Source organism: Perca fluviatilis, chromosome 3, assembly GCF_010015445.1.
Source record: "Perca fluviatilis chromosome 3, GENO_Pfluv_1.0, whole genome shotgun sequence".
NCBI lineage: Eukaryota > Metazoa > Chordata > Actinopteri > Perciformes > Percidae > Perca > Perca fluviatilis.
Genome location: NC_053114.1, coordinates 1,502,298 through 1,519,096, shown reverse-complemented (window position 1 = coordinate 1,519,096; position 16,799 = coordinate 1,502,298). Strand labels below are relative to the sequence as shown.

Genomic DNA, 16,799 nt, shown 5'->3' with positions numbered 1-16,799 from the left:
TATAAAACTGTAATTTTTTGTGAAGAATCAACAACAAGTGGGACACAATCATGAAGTGGAACGAAATTTATTGGATATTTCAAACCTTTTAAACAAATAAAAAACTGAAATATTGGGCGTGCAAAATTATTCAGCCCCCTTAAGTTAATACTTTGTAGCGCCACCTTTTGCTGCGATTACAGCTGTAAGTCGCTTGGGGTATGTCTCTATCAGTTTTGCACATCGAGAGACTGACATTTTTGCCCATTCCTCCTTGCAAAACAGCTCGAGCTCAGTGAGGTTGGATGGAGAGCGTTTGTGAACAGCAGTTTTCCGTTCTTTCCACAGATTCTAGATTGGATTCAGGTCTGGACTTTGACTTGGCCATTCTAACACCTGGATATGTTTATTTGTGAACCATTCCATTGTAGATTTTTGCTTTATGTTTTGGATCATTGTCTTGTTGGAAGACAAATCTCCGTCCCAGTCTCAGGTCTTTTGCAGACTCCATCAGGTTTTCTCCCAGAATGGTCCTGTATTTGGCTCCATCCATCTTCCCATCAATTTTAACCATCTTCCCTGTCCCTGCTGAAGAAAAGCAGGCCCGAACCATGATGCTGCCACCACCATGTTTGACAGTGGGGATGGTGGGTTCAGGGGGATGAGCTGTGTTGCTTTTCCGCCAAACATAACGTTTTGCATTGTTGCCAAAAAGTTCGATTTTGGTTTCATCTGACCACAGCACCTTCTTCCACATGTTTGGTGTGTCTCCCAGGTGGCTTTTGGCAAACTTTAAACGACACTTTTTATGGATATCTTTAAGAAATGGCTTTCTTCTTGCCACTCTTCCATAAAGGCCAGATTTGTGCAGTATACGACTGATTGTTGTCCTATGGACAGAGTCTCCCACCTCAGCTGTAGATCTCTGCAGTTCATCCAGAGTGATCATGGGCCTCTTGGCTGCATCTCTGATCAGTCTTCTCATTGTATGAGCTGAAAGTTTAGAGGGACGGCCGGGTCTTCGTAGATTTGTAGTGGTCTGATACTCCTTCCATTTCAATATTATCGCTTGCACAGTGCTCCTTGGGATGTTTAAAGCTTGGGAAATCTTTTTGTATCCAAATCCGGCTTTAAACTTCTCCACAACAGTATCTCGGACCTGCCTGGTGTGTTCCTTGTTCTTCATGATGCTCTCTGCGCTTTAACGGACCTCTGAGACTATCACAGAGCAGGTGCATTTATAAGGAGACTTGATTACACACAGGTGGATTCTATTTATCATTATTAGTCATTTAGGTCAACATTGGATCATTCAGAGATCCTCACTGAACTTTGGAGAGAGTTTGCTGCACTGAAAGTAAAGGGGCTGAATAATTTTGCGCCCGCACTTTTTTCCATTTTTATTTGTTAAAAAAGTTTGAAATAGCCAATGAATTTCGTTCCACTTCATAATTGGGACCCACTTGTTGTTGATTCTTCACAAAAAATTACAGTTTTATATCTTTATGTTTGAGGCCTGAAATGTGGCAAAAGGTCGAAACGTTCAAGGGGGCCGAATACTTTCGCAAGGCACTGTAGCTCAGGGCGTGTACCACTAAGGCTCAGTCTTAACCGCAGTGGCCAGGTTTGAGTCCGGCCCTGGGCCCTCTGCTGCATGTCTTCCCGTCTCTCTCTTTATGTCTAAATAAAAGCATAAGATGCCTATAAAATATATTTAAAATTTAAAAAAGAGATGTTTTAGGTATACTGAATATCATTTGTGATTTGTCTGCAGTATATTCCAGAGGAGTATCCGTCAGATGAAGAAGATGGAGAACATCAGTCGCTCTCCCTGCATCTCTCTCACCACCTCTACCCTGCAGGGCCTTAGCACCATCCATGCCTACAACTTAGAAGATAGCCACATTAAACTGTAAGATACCAGAGTTCCTTAACATAAAATACTCTATATTTTTTGCTGACATTTCAGGCTCGCTGAGAATGTTCTGCTCTGCTTTCCATCCATGTAGTGCAAAAGCAGCAGGTTGTTTTAGCTGCAGTGGCTCAGCTGCTGGTCTGCATTATAAACACAGTTTTACAGATCGTTGTGTTTAGGCAGTGCAATGTTCACAAACCCTTGCATGTCCTTTATCATGTTGTAGGTTCAAGTCACTGAATGACATCAACTCCAACTACTTTTTACTGTTTAACTCCGGGACACGTTGGCTCTCCTTCTGGCTGGACTTCATGGCTGCGACCATGTCCTTGTTGGTGTCTCTGTTCGTAGTGCTCAGCAGTAATGACTTCATCAATCCGGCTTTGAAAGGCTTGGCCATATCCTACACCACACAGGTATGATTTGGACAGCAAATAATGAACATTTGGTTTATTTTTTGTAAAGCTCCATTGCAAGCGACTGCAACATGTGTGTGTTACAGACTGTTTATGTGTTGTCCAGATGACAGGCATGCTTCAGTACGTAGTGAGGCAGTCGACGGAGGTGGAGGCCAGATTCAACTCGGTGGAGCGGCTGCAGGAATACATCACGGTCAGTCTCTGGACTTCTCTGCCGTAAAAAAATAATGACAGCAGTGTTGTAGTCAAGACGTCCCAAACTGAGACCATCACCAAGACCAGAGTGTATCGAGACTTTGAGGGCTTGAGACCATGTCAAGACCAAGGCAGGGTGAGACCGAGTCAAGAAGATCAAGACCAGAGACACCCACAGAAAACCAAATGTTATTACCGATGATTTGGCTGACATCACCCAGACAGCCAGAGCTTCTTCTCCTGTCTCCCTCATTCACTTTCTTGGGAGTGTGTGTTAAGGGGGCTGGGAGAAGGGGTCAACAGTTACAAATTTCAAATTAGAAATGAGTTAAGTTATTGGTTGCATTTGAAGCAGGACGTTTTACATCCAACCACAGTAATGATGTTAACACATTAAATTAGACAATGCAAAGGCAGTTCAGTGATATCCCTCCAGTTGTGGTCTTGACCGGTCTTAAATTAAAATACAGAGTCCTCCTTATCTGAGACCGAGACAAGATCGAGTAAAATTGCGGTCGATTCCGAGACTTCAAAAAGTGGTCTTGAGACCGGTCTCAAGACCAAGACTGATCTTGGGTACTACAACACTGATACACAGGTTGCTTGGCTCCATCCATCTGTACTGGTCTTCTTGAAACTGTCCTTTAAACTCAAGAAGGGCAAATGCTAAAGCAATTTGTGCTTCTGCTATGCAGTAAATTAACATATGACATATCTGTTGTTACTGATTATGTACAGGATTGTAAGCCTGAGGCTCCCAGACACATAAAGGAGGCTCAGGTCCCAAAGGACTGGCCAAAGAGTGGAACCATCACCTTCCAGGACTATAAGATGAGGTACAGAGAGAATACACCCATTGTCCTGAATGGGCTCAATTTTCTCATCAAAGCTGGAGAGAAGCTGGGCATTGTGGGAAGGACAGGCTCTGGTAGGACACTGACTCAGCTCTTTTTAATCATAACTTTGTATTTCATACAGCTTAAGTTTGGTTTTAATAGGCAATTAAGAAAATGTCAAGATAAATATAGATGATTGATTGATTGAAAATACTATTACTAATTATCATAGAGTGGAATCTTGAACAGTCTAAACACATGCAATTTGTATTTGTATCACATTTAAATATGTCATATTACATAGTAAACATACATATGTACAGTAAATCACAAAACCTATAGTCTATATTACTCAATGCATCTAATACACATGTTGATAGCCCTGTGTTGCAGCAGCATCTTTGGATTTAAATGTGTAAATGAAAGAATTTACTGGAATTAGGGTGTTGTTTTGTTAAGCTATGACTATAGGGTGCTGAGGGAAAATGTACCTCTGTAAAGCATTAAGGTTACTATTCTAAGGTCCTCTATGCTTTGTGACTGCAGGGAAGTCCTCTTTAGGCGTGGCTCTGTTCAGGCTGGTGGAGCCAGCAGCAGGAACCATCCTGATAGATGGTGTGGACATTATGGACATTGGTCTGCAGGATCTGCGCAGCAAATTGTCTATCATCCCCCAGGATCCCGTTCTATTTATTGGAACAGTCCGGTAACTCTAGCTAACCCCTAACTCCACAGAGCTCTATGTTTACACTATAAACTGTAAAAACTATGGGCGTAGCATGTAGCATCGCCCATTGGTTTGTGGACTGCCGTTTTAAAGCCTTCAGTTAGTCGATATGATCGCCACCATCTTGGTTTTTTGCAACCGGATGTGACGTTTTTTGACAAGAGGGTTGAGCTGGGGAGGATGACGTGGCCAAGCCAGTGTTGTTATTGGTTCCAATGGCGGTGCGCTAAGATTAATGCTAAGGGGGAAAGTTGCAGATTATCAATTGTGTATAATAAGTGTTCCAATTAACTTTAATGAAGTGAAAACATACAGTGGGAATTACATTTAAGACGAAAACATGGACAACACCCAAAACAAGTTGATAGCTATTTTAATGTACTTATTGCAATGGATACATATTGCTAAGCCTCTATATTGATTGACAGGTTGTTGTGTAGCCACGCCCCTAAAGCTTCTCCCACTTTATCGGAGGATAAAATAATAAACGGAGTGTCTATTTGCACCCCCGGTACGAATAGCCTCGGCCACACAGCTGAGCTATTCACACCCTGTGACGTAACAACAAAAACACGTTGCTCGCGTGCACCGACATCATGGCGGACGTTCATCTTCCATGACCGCAGAAACTGGCAAAGTTTTGTCTCTAAAGTTTATAACAATTGAATTTCTAGCGGAAAATGGATACTACAGTTGCGCTTTCTGTCTTCAGTGAAAGCATACAACCGTTAGTTTGTTAGCTAGTACCTATTTTTTGTATACGGTACCGTTACCTAGCAACCAAGGCTTGAAGAAACCAAGTGGTAAACAGTTATACAATATTCTGTAAGAACTGCTAGATGAGTGGTTAATATGTTTACCTTAGGTATGGGAGTTTGGAGTTTGATTCCACTGTGAGGTGTTCTTATTTTTTTAATTTTGGATTGGATAATTTGCATGCAATTGCGCAAGTCAGGGCCCGCGAACGCAAATTTTTTTTGCAGGGTGTTAGGGGAAGACTCATGAATATGCCTGCTCTGGTTGGCTTGGTTAGGTTTAGGCAACAGGAGTGGGATTGGTTATGGTTAGGGTAAGAATGTCAGGGCGATAATATTCCAAAAAGGTGTAATACATGAGTAGTATGGATAACTGTGTGTAACTATATGCCAAGTTACTGTAAATGCACAGGGGTGCAAATAGAATACATTGATATTTGTACCAGACGGGGTATTAATAGAACACATTGCTGTGTGCACCGGCGGGGTACGAATAGCATTCATTTCTAATTGCACCAGGGTACGAATAGCACTTCTAATTGCACCAGGGTACAAATAGCATACACTGCTAATTGTACCAGGGGTGCAAATAGCCTCACCCTAAAATAAATGGGACCATAATTTACTAAGTGAACATCATGCTGTATTGAAGGGGACTAGAAAGTAGTGATTGAGGCAATAAACTCATGATAATGTTTAGTGAAGTAGTCAGTCAAGTTAGAAGTAGGATAATTTTCCCATAGACTTCTATAGAAACAGACTTCTTTTTGCAAACAGTGGCCCCTGCTGGAAATTACGTAGAATGAAGGTTTAGGGAACTTCCACGTTGTCTTCACTTTTCAGGCTCGGAAGCTTCGTCCAATACTTTTTACAGTCTATGGTTTACATAAAACACTCACTGTTCTCATTGTGGTGGGTTAGTCACTGACTTACCAACTGTGATAATGTATGTGTGCCTACAGATACAACTTAGACCCCTTCAATAGCTACAATGATGAGGAGATCTGGAAGGCACTGGAGAAGACCTACATGAAGGACTCCGTATGTTCTCCATACTCTATGAATCACAGTACATTTACAGTTTAATTACAGTGTGTGGTCATTTATCCAGAGTACCTCAAATGTAAGGGCAGTACCTAAGTAAACATATTTCGTTGCATTCTACCACTGAACTCATGTAGTAAAGGATATTTTCATCTAACTCTCAGCTCATGGGTGTATTTCCCAAAATGTCAATCTATACCTTTAATGCGCTGTTTATCTAGGTTACTTTTAGAAGTGATAATAGCGTAGTATTATGGTTATTATTTTGTTTCCTCAGATCTCCAGACTGGAGGGGAAACTACAAGCACCGGTGCTGGAGAATGGGGAGAACTTCTCCGTAGGAGAAAGACAACTAATGTGTATGGCTAGAGCACTACTCCGCAACTCCAAGGTTTGTACATGCATCCGCCTCTTCTGATTTCTTTTTCTTTACACAACTTCCAATTTTACTGCTACTGAACAGCCACTGGATTAGTACTGCCACATATCTATGTGTTGCAACTCCAATCAAACTGTAAACTGCTTGCCATTTCCAATTCACATTTGCATCAATGAACCCACCATGATCAGAATCTTTGGCCAGTCTTTTACTCATACAGTATATCATTCTCAATTGTGTTCTTTTGTTCTGTATGTTAATTTGTGCAGTTGTACCTATCCCCCCCCTCCTAAAACCCTTTCCACCCTATGCCTTTGTAATGCCACCGCTTTCCAGCAATTCTATTCGTCTACACTAATTATCCCTCCTGTTGTCCAACAGATCATTATATTGGATGAGCGCGGCATACATCCGACTCAGAGACAGACGCCTTGATCCAGAACACCATCAAAGAAGCTTTCCAGGACTGCACCATGCTCACCATCGCCCATCGTATCAACACTGTGCTGCACGCAGATCGTATTCTGGTTATGGACAACGGAGAGGTAACAAACAAACCCTAATATACAAAAATTAATTTTGTGTGATCCAAAACCTAGACTTACAGTAGGTGTTCTGTCTGACAGGTGGCAGAGTTAGACCATCCAGATGTGCTGAAGCAAAGACCAGACTCTCTGTTCTCCTCACTGCTCACTGCTGCTAACACTGTGAACACCTGAACTAAAGAGGCCCCGTGGCAACACAGCACAACTACCATTATTTAACACCATAACTCAGGAACAGAAGGCGAGACATTTGGTTGGATACTGAATTGGTGACACTTAATGTGTGTGCCCACATTGAAACTGTTGGTTAAAGATCTGTGTGAAGCCTCTATGTTTAGGATTTGTAGCTTATTTGCAGCAACATCCATATTTGAAGCAATGGTCATGGCTACAACTTTGGGTTCCATCAGAATCAGCTTAATTGGCCATCATGTAAACACATACAGGGAATTTGAATCTGTTTTGGTTTCTCTGAATAAACTGACACACTAATAGACACAGCAGAACAAGAACAACAAAGTTTAACAAAACTGGTCTCAATCGCTAGTCCTCTTTATACAGCATGATTTAAATTTTTGGTCCCATTTTGACAAGTCGATACCACAGCGGTGTCCTCAGGTTCTCAGTCAGATCCACGGCTCGCTCCTCCCTAGCTCCACCCTCTCTTCCAAATATGGTCACTTTTGGCTCCATAAAACCAAGATGGTGATGGCAAAAAAACAAAAAACAGTGTCTATTTGCACCCCCGTTACGAATAGCCTCAGCCACACAGCTGAGCTATTCACACCCTGTGACGTAACAACAAAAACACGTTGCTCGCGTGCACCGAAATCATGGCGGACGTTCATCTTCCATGACCGCAGAAACTGGCATATTAGGGAAGTTTTGTCTCTAAAGTTTATAACAATTGAATTTCTAGTGGAAAATGGATACTACAGTTGCGCTTTCTGTCTTCAGTGAAAGCATACAACCATTAGTTTGTTAGTTAGTACCTATTTCTTTTGTATACAGTATGGTTACCTAGCAACCGAGGCTTAAAGACATCAAGTGGTAAACAGTTGTACAACATCTAGTAATAACTTATAGGTGAGTGGTTAGAACACTGATCTTTGCCCTGAGAGTCTGGAGTTTGATTCCCCGGTGAGATGATCTTCTTTTATTCATTTTGGATTAGATAATTTGCATGCAATTGCACAAGTCAGGGCCTTTGAACGCCTTTTTTTTTTGCAGGGTGTTAGGCTCTGGTTGGGTTGGTTAGGTTTAGGCAAGAGGAGTGGGATTGGTTAGGCTAAGAATGTCAAATGTAAATGAATACATGAGTAGTATGGATAACTGTGTGTATATGCCAAGGTACTGTAAATGCACAGGGGTGCAAATAGCATACATTGATATTTGTACCAGATGGGGTATTAATAGAACACATTGCTGTGTGCACCGGCGGGGTACGAATAGCATTCATTTCTAATTCCACCAGGGTATGAATAGCATACACTGCTAATTGTACCCGGGGTGCAAATAGCCTCACCCAACAAAAAAATTTGAGGCTTCAAAACGGTAGTCCACAAACCAATGAGTGCCGTCACAGTGGCTATACGCCCACTTCTTTTGATACAGTCTATGATATATCTTTATAGCACAAATCCAAAATTTGGCTCAAGGGGTTTCACAATCTGTACAGCAAACATGCTCTATCCTTAGACCCTCGACTGAGAAATAACTCCCATGCTTTGATCTTGTCCTTCTGTGAAGACTTTATGTTTGTTTATTCACTGGAATCATACATGTCAATATAGTGATAACTTCCTTTCACCGAGAAATAAATGTATACCTTTTATTAAATACCTTCAAAGTATTTACTACATATGAGTCTGGACAGATATGGAAGTAAATTACAACTTGACTGGTTGGCGGAGGCATTCAACCGCAAGACGGTAATCCTGAAACAAATACATGGACAATGTTATTTCATAGGATTTTTATAGGAGTGGATATGAATGTATATTTAAAACATTATTTATTGATTTTCTATGACTTTGTTTGCTGCGTCTTTGCAAACTTCTGCATGTGAAGTTTCAATCTGCTGGGTGAATATGCCCTACATATTCAATACATTTTGAAATGATGATGATGCTCATGTAACATAAAGTGACTGCCGACAATGTTGCAGCTGGCAATAAATTATGGAAATGTATAAGTTTCAGTTGCACTGTGTGCTGTTTGCGGTAATCAGTGACACATTTCTCTTCTTCCTTGTCATTTTGCATAAAGTGTTCAAAAACATTATAATCTTTGTTTTAGGGCTGCCTATTTTGCATTAAGAGGTCTTTTTTTCACCAATTGACCCACCACCCACTATCCTCTTCAGTGAAACCATTAGGAAATGCGTATTGATGGGGTGACGTGGCTGATGCTCTATAGTTTTAACGAAGTCAGTGAATTTGCTTGAGGGTCAGTTCATAGAGAAAGTTTGCTACTACAGTTCTGTTAAAGAGAATTTCACACACCCAGTATGGGCATCAAATCCAGCCAGTGTATTATGAGGAAGAGGGTTTTCTGCTGTGAAATCCTGTTAATGCATGACATTCCTTTCATCTGTGGTTATTGTGTTTCAGTGGAAAGGCCTCGTCCCCAGTCTGCTCTTTCAATCCCTGCTTTATCTCTCCACTCTCCATCCTCGCACTTTCCACTCATGATAAAAAAACCGATGGGGATACACAATATACATATTGAGATATATAATCTTTACACATGAAGATGTGAAGGGATGCCTCACTTGAAAAAAAAAAAGCATGTTAAGAGCTAATCTAATGAGCACTTCACACTCAAGCCTGTTTCTTTTTGTATAGAAACCCAACTGAGTAAGATGGGAAAAATACCCTCCATTATATTTGAGTTTATTGCGTAGTTTTAACTGTTTGCACAGATTGTAACATTGATTAAAACATGCATGAAGTTCAGTTTGGCTCATGTGAACACAAGAACCTTTTGCTGCAAAACAGGGAACCCGTTAACCATGGCAGCTCTGGGGGGTGACAGAGGCAAACACACACACTTAAACTAATGTGATTTATTTACAAGAAACTAAATTCTAGCATTTAAAATAAGCAAAAAACAGCATTGATTGGTGGTTTAATCTGTTTCCTTTGCCTGCTGTTTTGAACCAGTGCTTCAGCTGTCATCTGACCCAAGGACACATGGTGGCACCAGAGCTTGTTGTTGCTTTTCCTCCTGAGGGCCCAATGATGGAATTACAGTAAAATGTGTTTGTTCAAAGGGTTTAGTTTCAAAACACAATCACCCAATCATACGTTTAGCAAAGAACTTTTCTTTAAGTAGCCTCTTGCTTGAGAAAAAAATGCACAGTTTGAAGGACAATACATACAGTATATGCCCCATCTCTGCTTCTGTCATTGAAGCATGGTGTGTATTGCTCATGTATGCTATATGCTGGTTGTGATTTACTCAACACTTCATTAACAGTGTTGTTAAGGTAAGAGAGCAACACTACATTGACTGCTCCGAGCCCTCCTTCTCAGCTGGTGCAGAAACTTGAATCCGTTTTCTTCTTCTTCCTTCTGGGCAGGGATAAATATAATATCAATGGATCAGTTATTCTGCTAGACTTGTGTTTGGGTTGACACTATGCTGTAGGCTACCAGCTAAAAAAGTCTGGTATCAATCTATATCTGGTATCACCTTATGATAGAATAATCTCAGGTTTTATATGATCACATTGCAGGTTTATACTGTCCTTATTACATTGAGCTACAGCAGTGGTTCACAAACTTTTTCATGTCAAGGACCCATGAACTGGCACAAATTGGACCACAGTCCCCAATTTGTTTGCCCAAGATTTCATCCCAGGGTCCCCATCTGACAGGATTTTGGCTTTTTTAGATGTTTTACAGAAAGTGTATGAAACCAATGACCAAAATAGTCATACATTATGTCACTGTGTTACTTATGGATGTAATCATTGTGGAAATAAGTATTCCCCCTTTTTGTTGGGGACCCCCTGGAACTCCCTCAAGGACCCCTGGGTTTCCCGGACCCCACTTTGGGAACCACTGAGCTACAGTATGTAAGAACTTGTATCTGAATTATTAGAGTTAGCTACTCCCACAGACCAATTCAAAGTATAGGCCTACTGGTAAAGTAATATTTACACACTGACTGAAACACGTTCACACAATTACTTACACACTATGACACAACATGCATGCATACTCATGCTCATATGATCCAAACGCGCGCGCAGACGTAGCTGCACACACACACACACACACACACACACACACACACACACACACACACACACACACACACACACACACACACACACACACACACACACACACACACACACACACACACACACACACTCTGGTGGGAGGAGCTTAACCCCGCGCTGCTCTCTGAGTTTGTCAGTTTCCTAAATATAGCGGACGAGGACCTGTGTGTTTGGGTCTGCCGAAGACACTTCAAATAAAAACTAACTATTTACAGCAGCTTACAAAGGGGTAAGTCATCTGCCTTTTTATGTGAGAAAGTGTGTTTACTGTCTGTGTTCTCTGCTGTAGAGACTGACGGAGCCACCAGCTACACTTCATATGTTGTTTCCTTGGTCCGTTACACTATTGTTTCCTAAACAACCTACAGTAATGACAGTACAACGTAATGTAGCCTACTTGTATATTTAATAACCGCTGTATGGTGGTAATTCGTTTTGTTGTGTCGTTGCATGTGATACAGTAGGTCTACTGTAGCCTACATGTTGTGATCAGCCGTGATGGAAAGCTTTATCAAACTTTGACTCACTTTGCAACGCTGTGCGAACCATTAAACGTTAGCTGGTTTTAGCCGGGATAAAAAATAAGTGTAGTATTTGTATGATCATTTCTAAGAGGGATATCAGTAGAGCTGCTGTTGGAGCACCAAAAGCTAATACCAAAAAGTGAATTACAATTCAGCAGCAAAGTCATATCGGAAGTCCTACAGGAATCTTTTAGTCCCATTATTTACAGTCTATGGTCCCATTACAGTGACACCATAGCAATAAATACATGAAGGCAATTGTAGCCTGTTGTCACACAGCGGAACACAGAGAGCTGAGTTTTATTCCAAAATGCTGTCAGTATATATACCAACCATACTTCATGTCCGCTCAAGGACCTAAGACAACATCCTGTAGGAAATCCCTAACTGAAGCAGGACAAGAAGAGTAAGGAACACCACAAACATCACAGACTATGGTGAAGTTATAGAAACTACAATTTGATTTTTGTTAATGCCAGTTATTGGTCAGAACTGATGTCATTTTGTTTTAAAATGGCAGTATGAACATTTGGATAAAGTAATCTGGTTTTAAAGGATAGCTTCACATTTAATCAAGTCTATCCTCATATAGGCCTGCTTACTGTATATGCCCATATTTATATTGAAAGTGTTTATGTCTTATGCCCACACTGGCTGCAAAGAGATCCCTTCCTAAAGCGATTACAGTGTAAGTGGCAAAATTCACAGCCTTCGTTTTGTATTAAAATTCATTCTTAGCTAAAGCTAATATGATGCTTCAGCAGCCAGACTCTAAGAAGCGAGCTCTTTGTGGCCAGTATTGACAGGAGGACCAATTACATCGTCCAATAACCCTTTTAAAAGTACATCAAGGGCATGTGAGTAATGCTTTAAGACAGCATTTAAAACATGTGAATCAACAGTATGCCTTAATGTCCCTCCTCCCTATTGGCACAGGTTTTGAGTTCTAAACTTTAATGTGCATGTTTCAGTTTTTTTAAAGATTATTTTTTGGGCATTTTAGGCCTTTAATGTGATAGGACAGATGAAGACATGAGAGGGGGGAATGACATGCAGTAAATGGCCGTAGGTCGGAGTCAAACCCAGGCCTGCTGCGTCGAGGAGTACACCTCTATATGTGGGCGCCCGCTCTACCAACTGAGCTATCTGGGCACCCATGGTTCAGTTTTAAAATGAATTGCATTAATGCATGTCATGGTTTCTAAGAAACAAGAAAATTCAAGACTTACCCATAAACGTAGAAGGGAAGTATTAACGCTTTATCAGGAAATTAAAAACAACTATCTTAACTCCAGATATGTCATGTTGATAATACAGCAACAACGTCAAAGTGTTTGGAACATTAGATTCAGTGAAATTCATCACCATTTTGAATACATTTAAGACCACTGCTGATGTTAATGTTTATGTATTGTTCATAATTTTAAAAACATAAAAAACGTGAAATTATTGAATGTGACATTTGTGATGTGGCAGCACCAAAATGGGGAACTATGACGAAGCATGGCTGACTGGAGAAAAATATTTTTGAATTTCTTCAAAGTAACACATTAATTAGGACTTTTTAAGTCTGTGTGTACATTCTTAAATCTCTCACATTTGCTTCAAATAGGCCCTTTTCAAACTGTTTGGAGCTTTTTGGCAGGTAAATTAAAAACACTAAATGTTGGTAAGAAAAGAGATGGCAAAACTCAATATTCACAAACTTATTTTAGACTGGCTGTGGTGGCTTTACAGATGTTTCTTGATAGCAAACAGCTCATCTAGACAACCTATTAAGATAAGTGATAAGCATTGGGACGGGAACTTGACCAAATGACGGTTGGGTGAACAGAGGTTCCAACACACTTTGTGCCTCAAGGCAAATATAGTTTTAGCATTTCTGAATGTTATTCTCCAGTAAAATACAACAAATTTTGGCTCCCATACAGCATCTCCCCCTGTCACAAACCTGTATTTAAAAACAGCGGGAAGATGGTCTTACTTGATCTTCTAACCTGGCAAGGCCTGGAGGAATTCTCAAAAAGTCGATAGTTGGAATGAGTTGCTTCACCATCACTATGTCCTGGACATTTTTCTTTGAATTACACTCTATCGGAGCCTCACAACTCTCAGTTCAGTCAGGACAATTTTCAGAAGGTTGGGAAATGTCCTCCAACTTGTTTAAGAAAAAAATAAATTCTGTATTTGTTTTTACAAGAGGTTGTTAAGAACATAATCATGTTTAGAAGTGATGTTTGTGTGGCGTATGTTTGCTGCTATTAGAAAGGTGTATCAGTTAGCCAGTAAACCCATGTAAAAAAAAAAGGTAAATTGAAAAGTTGCTGGTGAATAGTCAGAAAAATATCCTGCTCTGGAATTCAGGCCTCTTTGGTGCCCTGCTGCCTTGTCCCTGCTCTTTGTTTTCATATTTCATTAGCAGAGCTAGCGGCATGTAGCATCACCTTCAATTATCCTCCCTGTCAGAGGACTGACGGTGCCTGTCTGCTGGCTTTAGTGATTACAGGCTTCAGGGGACAGGTAATCAGGTCATGGTTACACTGTCACCCTGCCAGAGAGCTGAGACCACAGGGAGCATCTCCAGTCAGTTATCTCTTAGCAGGCTTAGATATCCTGGATACTGTCTAGTCTGGAGCAGATGTACAGTACTTTCATTTTGTTGCAGTGCAATGTCATGTGTTGATATTTCTCTTCTTTAGGAGTTTAATTATCATGTGAATGGCATCAAGAATAATGGGTTTCTATAATGAGTCAATAACTCAGCCAGGGTTAGCACATCTGTTCCGTTGTTGTTGACCATTAACTCTATGTAACTGTTAAACACTTGAGATAATTCACTTAATAGTACAGTGCAAGATATTTTAATTTATCTTCCAGTTCGTGACTTTGAACATAACATTGTCAATGTGAGCATGCTGACATTAGCATTTAGCTCAAAGCAGCGCTGGGTCATTCCATTTCAAATCCGTTTTTTGTGTACATTTGAGATTTTGTTCAAACTCAGAGATATGGAAAGTAATTAGTTGCCATTTTTAGTTTCCAAAATGGCTATATATATATATTTTTAAGATTGTCTTTTGGGCATTTATTATATAGGACAGCTGAAAAGGGGAATGATATGCAGCACAGGGCCACAGGTCAGAGTCAAACCTGCGGCAGCTGCGATAAGGACTGAGCCTTTGCAAATGGGGTGCACGCTCTACCAGGTGAGCTATCCAGGCACCCCAGGGAGAGTGAATATTTGAGTTACATTCATCAGGTGGCTAGAAACAGGACTTCAAAGCAACGCTAATGTTGCTGTATGTTTAAATAGGCAACTGTTTGCTAACACGTTAGCCATATCAACGTTAAAGGTAGTATTAGCCTATACGCTGTGTTTATAGCTTGTTTCTGCTGCCCCAAATGGCCAAAAATGTCATTGCAGTTTAAAGCAAATACATCGTAATTAGTTAGGAGCTGTCACCAATAAATGCCAAGGCACTGCTAACACCTAGTGGCCTTTCAGTCTCTGATTGATGGATAATGTTGCTAGAGGAGTGGCTTCATAACATAATTCAGCTTAAGGCTGAAATGTCTCTTTTTTTAAGTCCCATGATCAAATATTCATTCTGGGTCCTGAAATTTAAAAATGCTTTAAACTTTAAATGTGGCCAAGTCACATACACTTTATCAAATTTTTTTTGTGGAAGGTACTGCAAATTATTTAAGGTATATCACTGTATGTACTATATGTTAGGATTCATTTCAGTGAGAACTGTTGTTCATAATGGGTACATGCGCACAATGTTGTGATTACTGTAAATGTGATTAAGATGTCTTTAAGTATTTTTCAAGTGTTTACATTTAATGGAATATAAGTTAGATCAGCCTATTCACAGAAGGATGGGACACAAAGGGACCCAACCCTCGGTCATCTCTGCATCAGTTCAAACATACAGGAGGATATACTGTGCTGCATGTAAAAAAAACATTGTCAGGATTGCGAGCATGTGGATAACCTAGTAGAACATATTTGAAACATTAATAGACATGGTTTTACGTCTGCCAAGATGAAACAGGACACCCTCCAAAAACTGGTTATGATACTCTACGATGGTGTGCTGGATGTTTGATATTGTTTCATGAGAATGGCAGTCAAAACTTTGCTGTCTCCTAATGTAATTTAGCTGGAAACATTTCTGGGATCCCAGCCCATTTAATCAAATGCACTTGGTCTTTATGCTAGAGCAAGGTGATTGCATGAGTATAGATTTGACGCATAACCGCTGGTGAGTGTGTAACTTCAGTCTTTTGGCATTGTGGTTACTGGTAGGGGTAACAGTGTCTGAAATCACTCTCAAGACCTAAGCTTTCCATATTACTTCAGTGATACAAGTGATTCATGTCAGCTAGTTGGTTGGAGCTTGATAGAGTTTAAGCTTCATTTGTGCAAGGTATATAAACTGAACATAGTGAAGAAATTCAGACATCACTGAATAAGAGAATTAGAAGGAGATCAATCTATGAATTGACCTCTGAAACCAGACCGAGGTCCTCAATAAGAAAGCTTGGTGCTTAAGGAAAGGTCGGTGTTGGTGATGTTACCCACAGGATAAAGGACTGCAGCTTGTATTTAGTCACCTCACATAAGGTTATTGAGTTTATAACAAGGACCCTTTGTCCATTCTAAATATTTAGCTGCAGAGTTTAGATTTTAGTATCTCTACAAATGATGTACCTTGCATTCTGCTTGAGTCCCATATTTTCATTGTTTCCACCACCGTTTCATTTTGGCATGCAAAGGCCTGTGAAAACAATATTCACTCTTATCTTTAAGTCATTTCTGTCTCTTTCCCTTTTGGTTTTGGTTCGATACATAAAAGACACTGTATTTTGAAGAGTTAAAATTAACTTTTAAGACCATGATTTATTTTGGAAAAAAATACTTTAAAGAAGAAGCCAAATACAATCTTATGCAAGCTGCAAGTCAACAGCTGCCATCACAATGGTATTGCATCTTCAAGCACGTTCACATTGTTTCCACTACAAGCCAAGGAGGTGCTGCTTGTTTCAGCCATCATGGTGGCGTCGGTTTGCTGCTCTGGCTCACTATCTGGTACTCCCCACACCAGTCACCTCACCACACATCATGCTCATTTTCTTTTCTTTCTTTTTTGTTGAGATTTTTCCCATGAAAGGTACACCAAAATC

General features: G+C 40.4%; 2 protein-coding genes across 3 annotated transcripts in view; both read left to right on the top strand.

Annotated features, from left to right (window-relative positions):
• LOC120556048 (multidrug resistance-associated protein 9-like) overlaps window positions 1-7,604 on the top strand; it is a 44,154-nt gene extending 36,550 nt beyond the window's left edge. The window contains 10 exon segments of the mRNA XM_039795403.1: window positions 1,754-1,891; window positions 2,121-2,310; window positions 2,417-2,506; window positions 3,247-3,436; window positions 3,891-4,050; window positions 5,789-5,867; window positions 6,148-6,261; window positions 6,631-6,646; window positions 6,649-6,794; window positions 6,876-7,604. Coding sequence (XP_039651337.1) covers window positions 1,754-1,891; window positions 2,121-2,310; window positions 2,417-2,506; window positions 3,247-3,436; window positions 3,891-4,050; window positions 5,789-5,867; window positions 6,148-6,261; window positions 6,631-6,646; window positions 6,649-6,794; window positions 6,876-6,968 — 1,216 coding nt within the window. The 3' untranslated portion in view covers window positions 6,969-7,604.
• A 3,584-nt stretch (window positions 7,605-11,188) lies between these two features.
• Window positions 11,189-16,799, top strand: part of LOC120555617 (myocyte-specific enhancer factor 2A-like) — a 48,745-nt gene continuing 43,134 nt past the window's right edge. Inside the window, exon 1 of one of the 2 annotated variants that reach the window (XM_039794469.1) lies at window positions 11,189-11,314. The gene's annotated coding sequence lies outside the window, so the exon portion shown is untranslated. The remainder of the gene's footprint in view (window positions 11,315-16,799) is intronic. The other variant, XM_039794471.1, reaches the window with a different exon arrangement.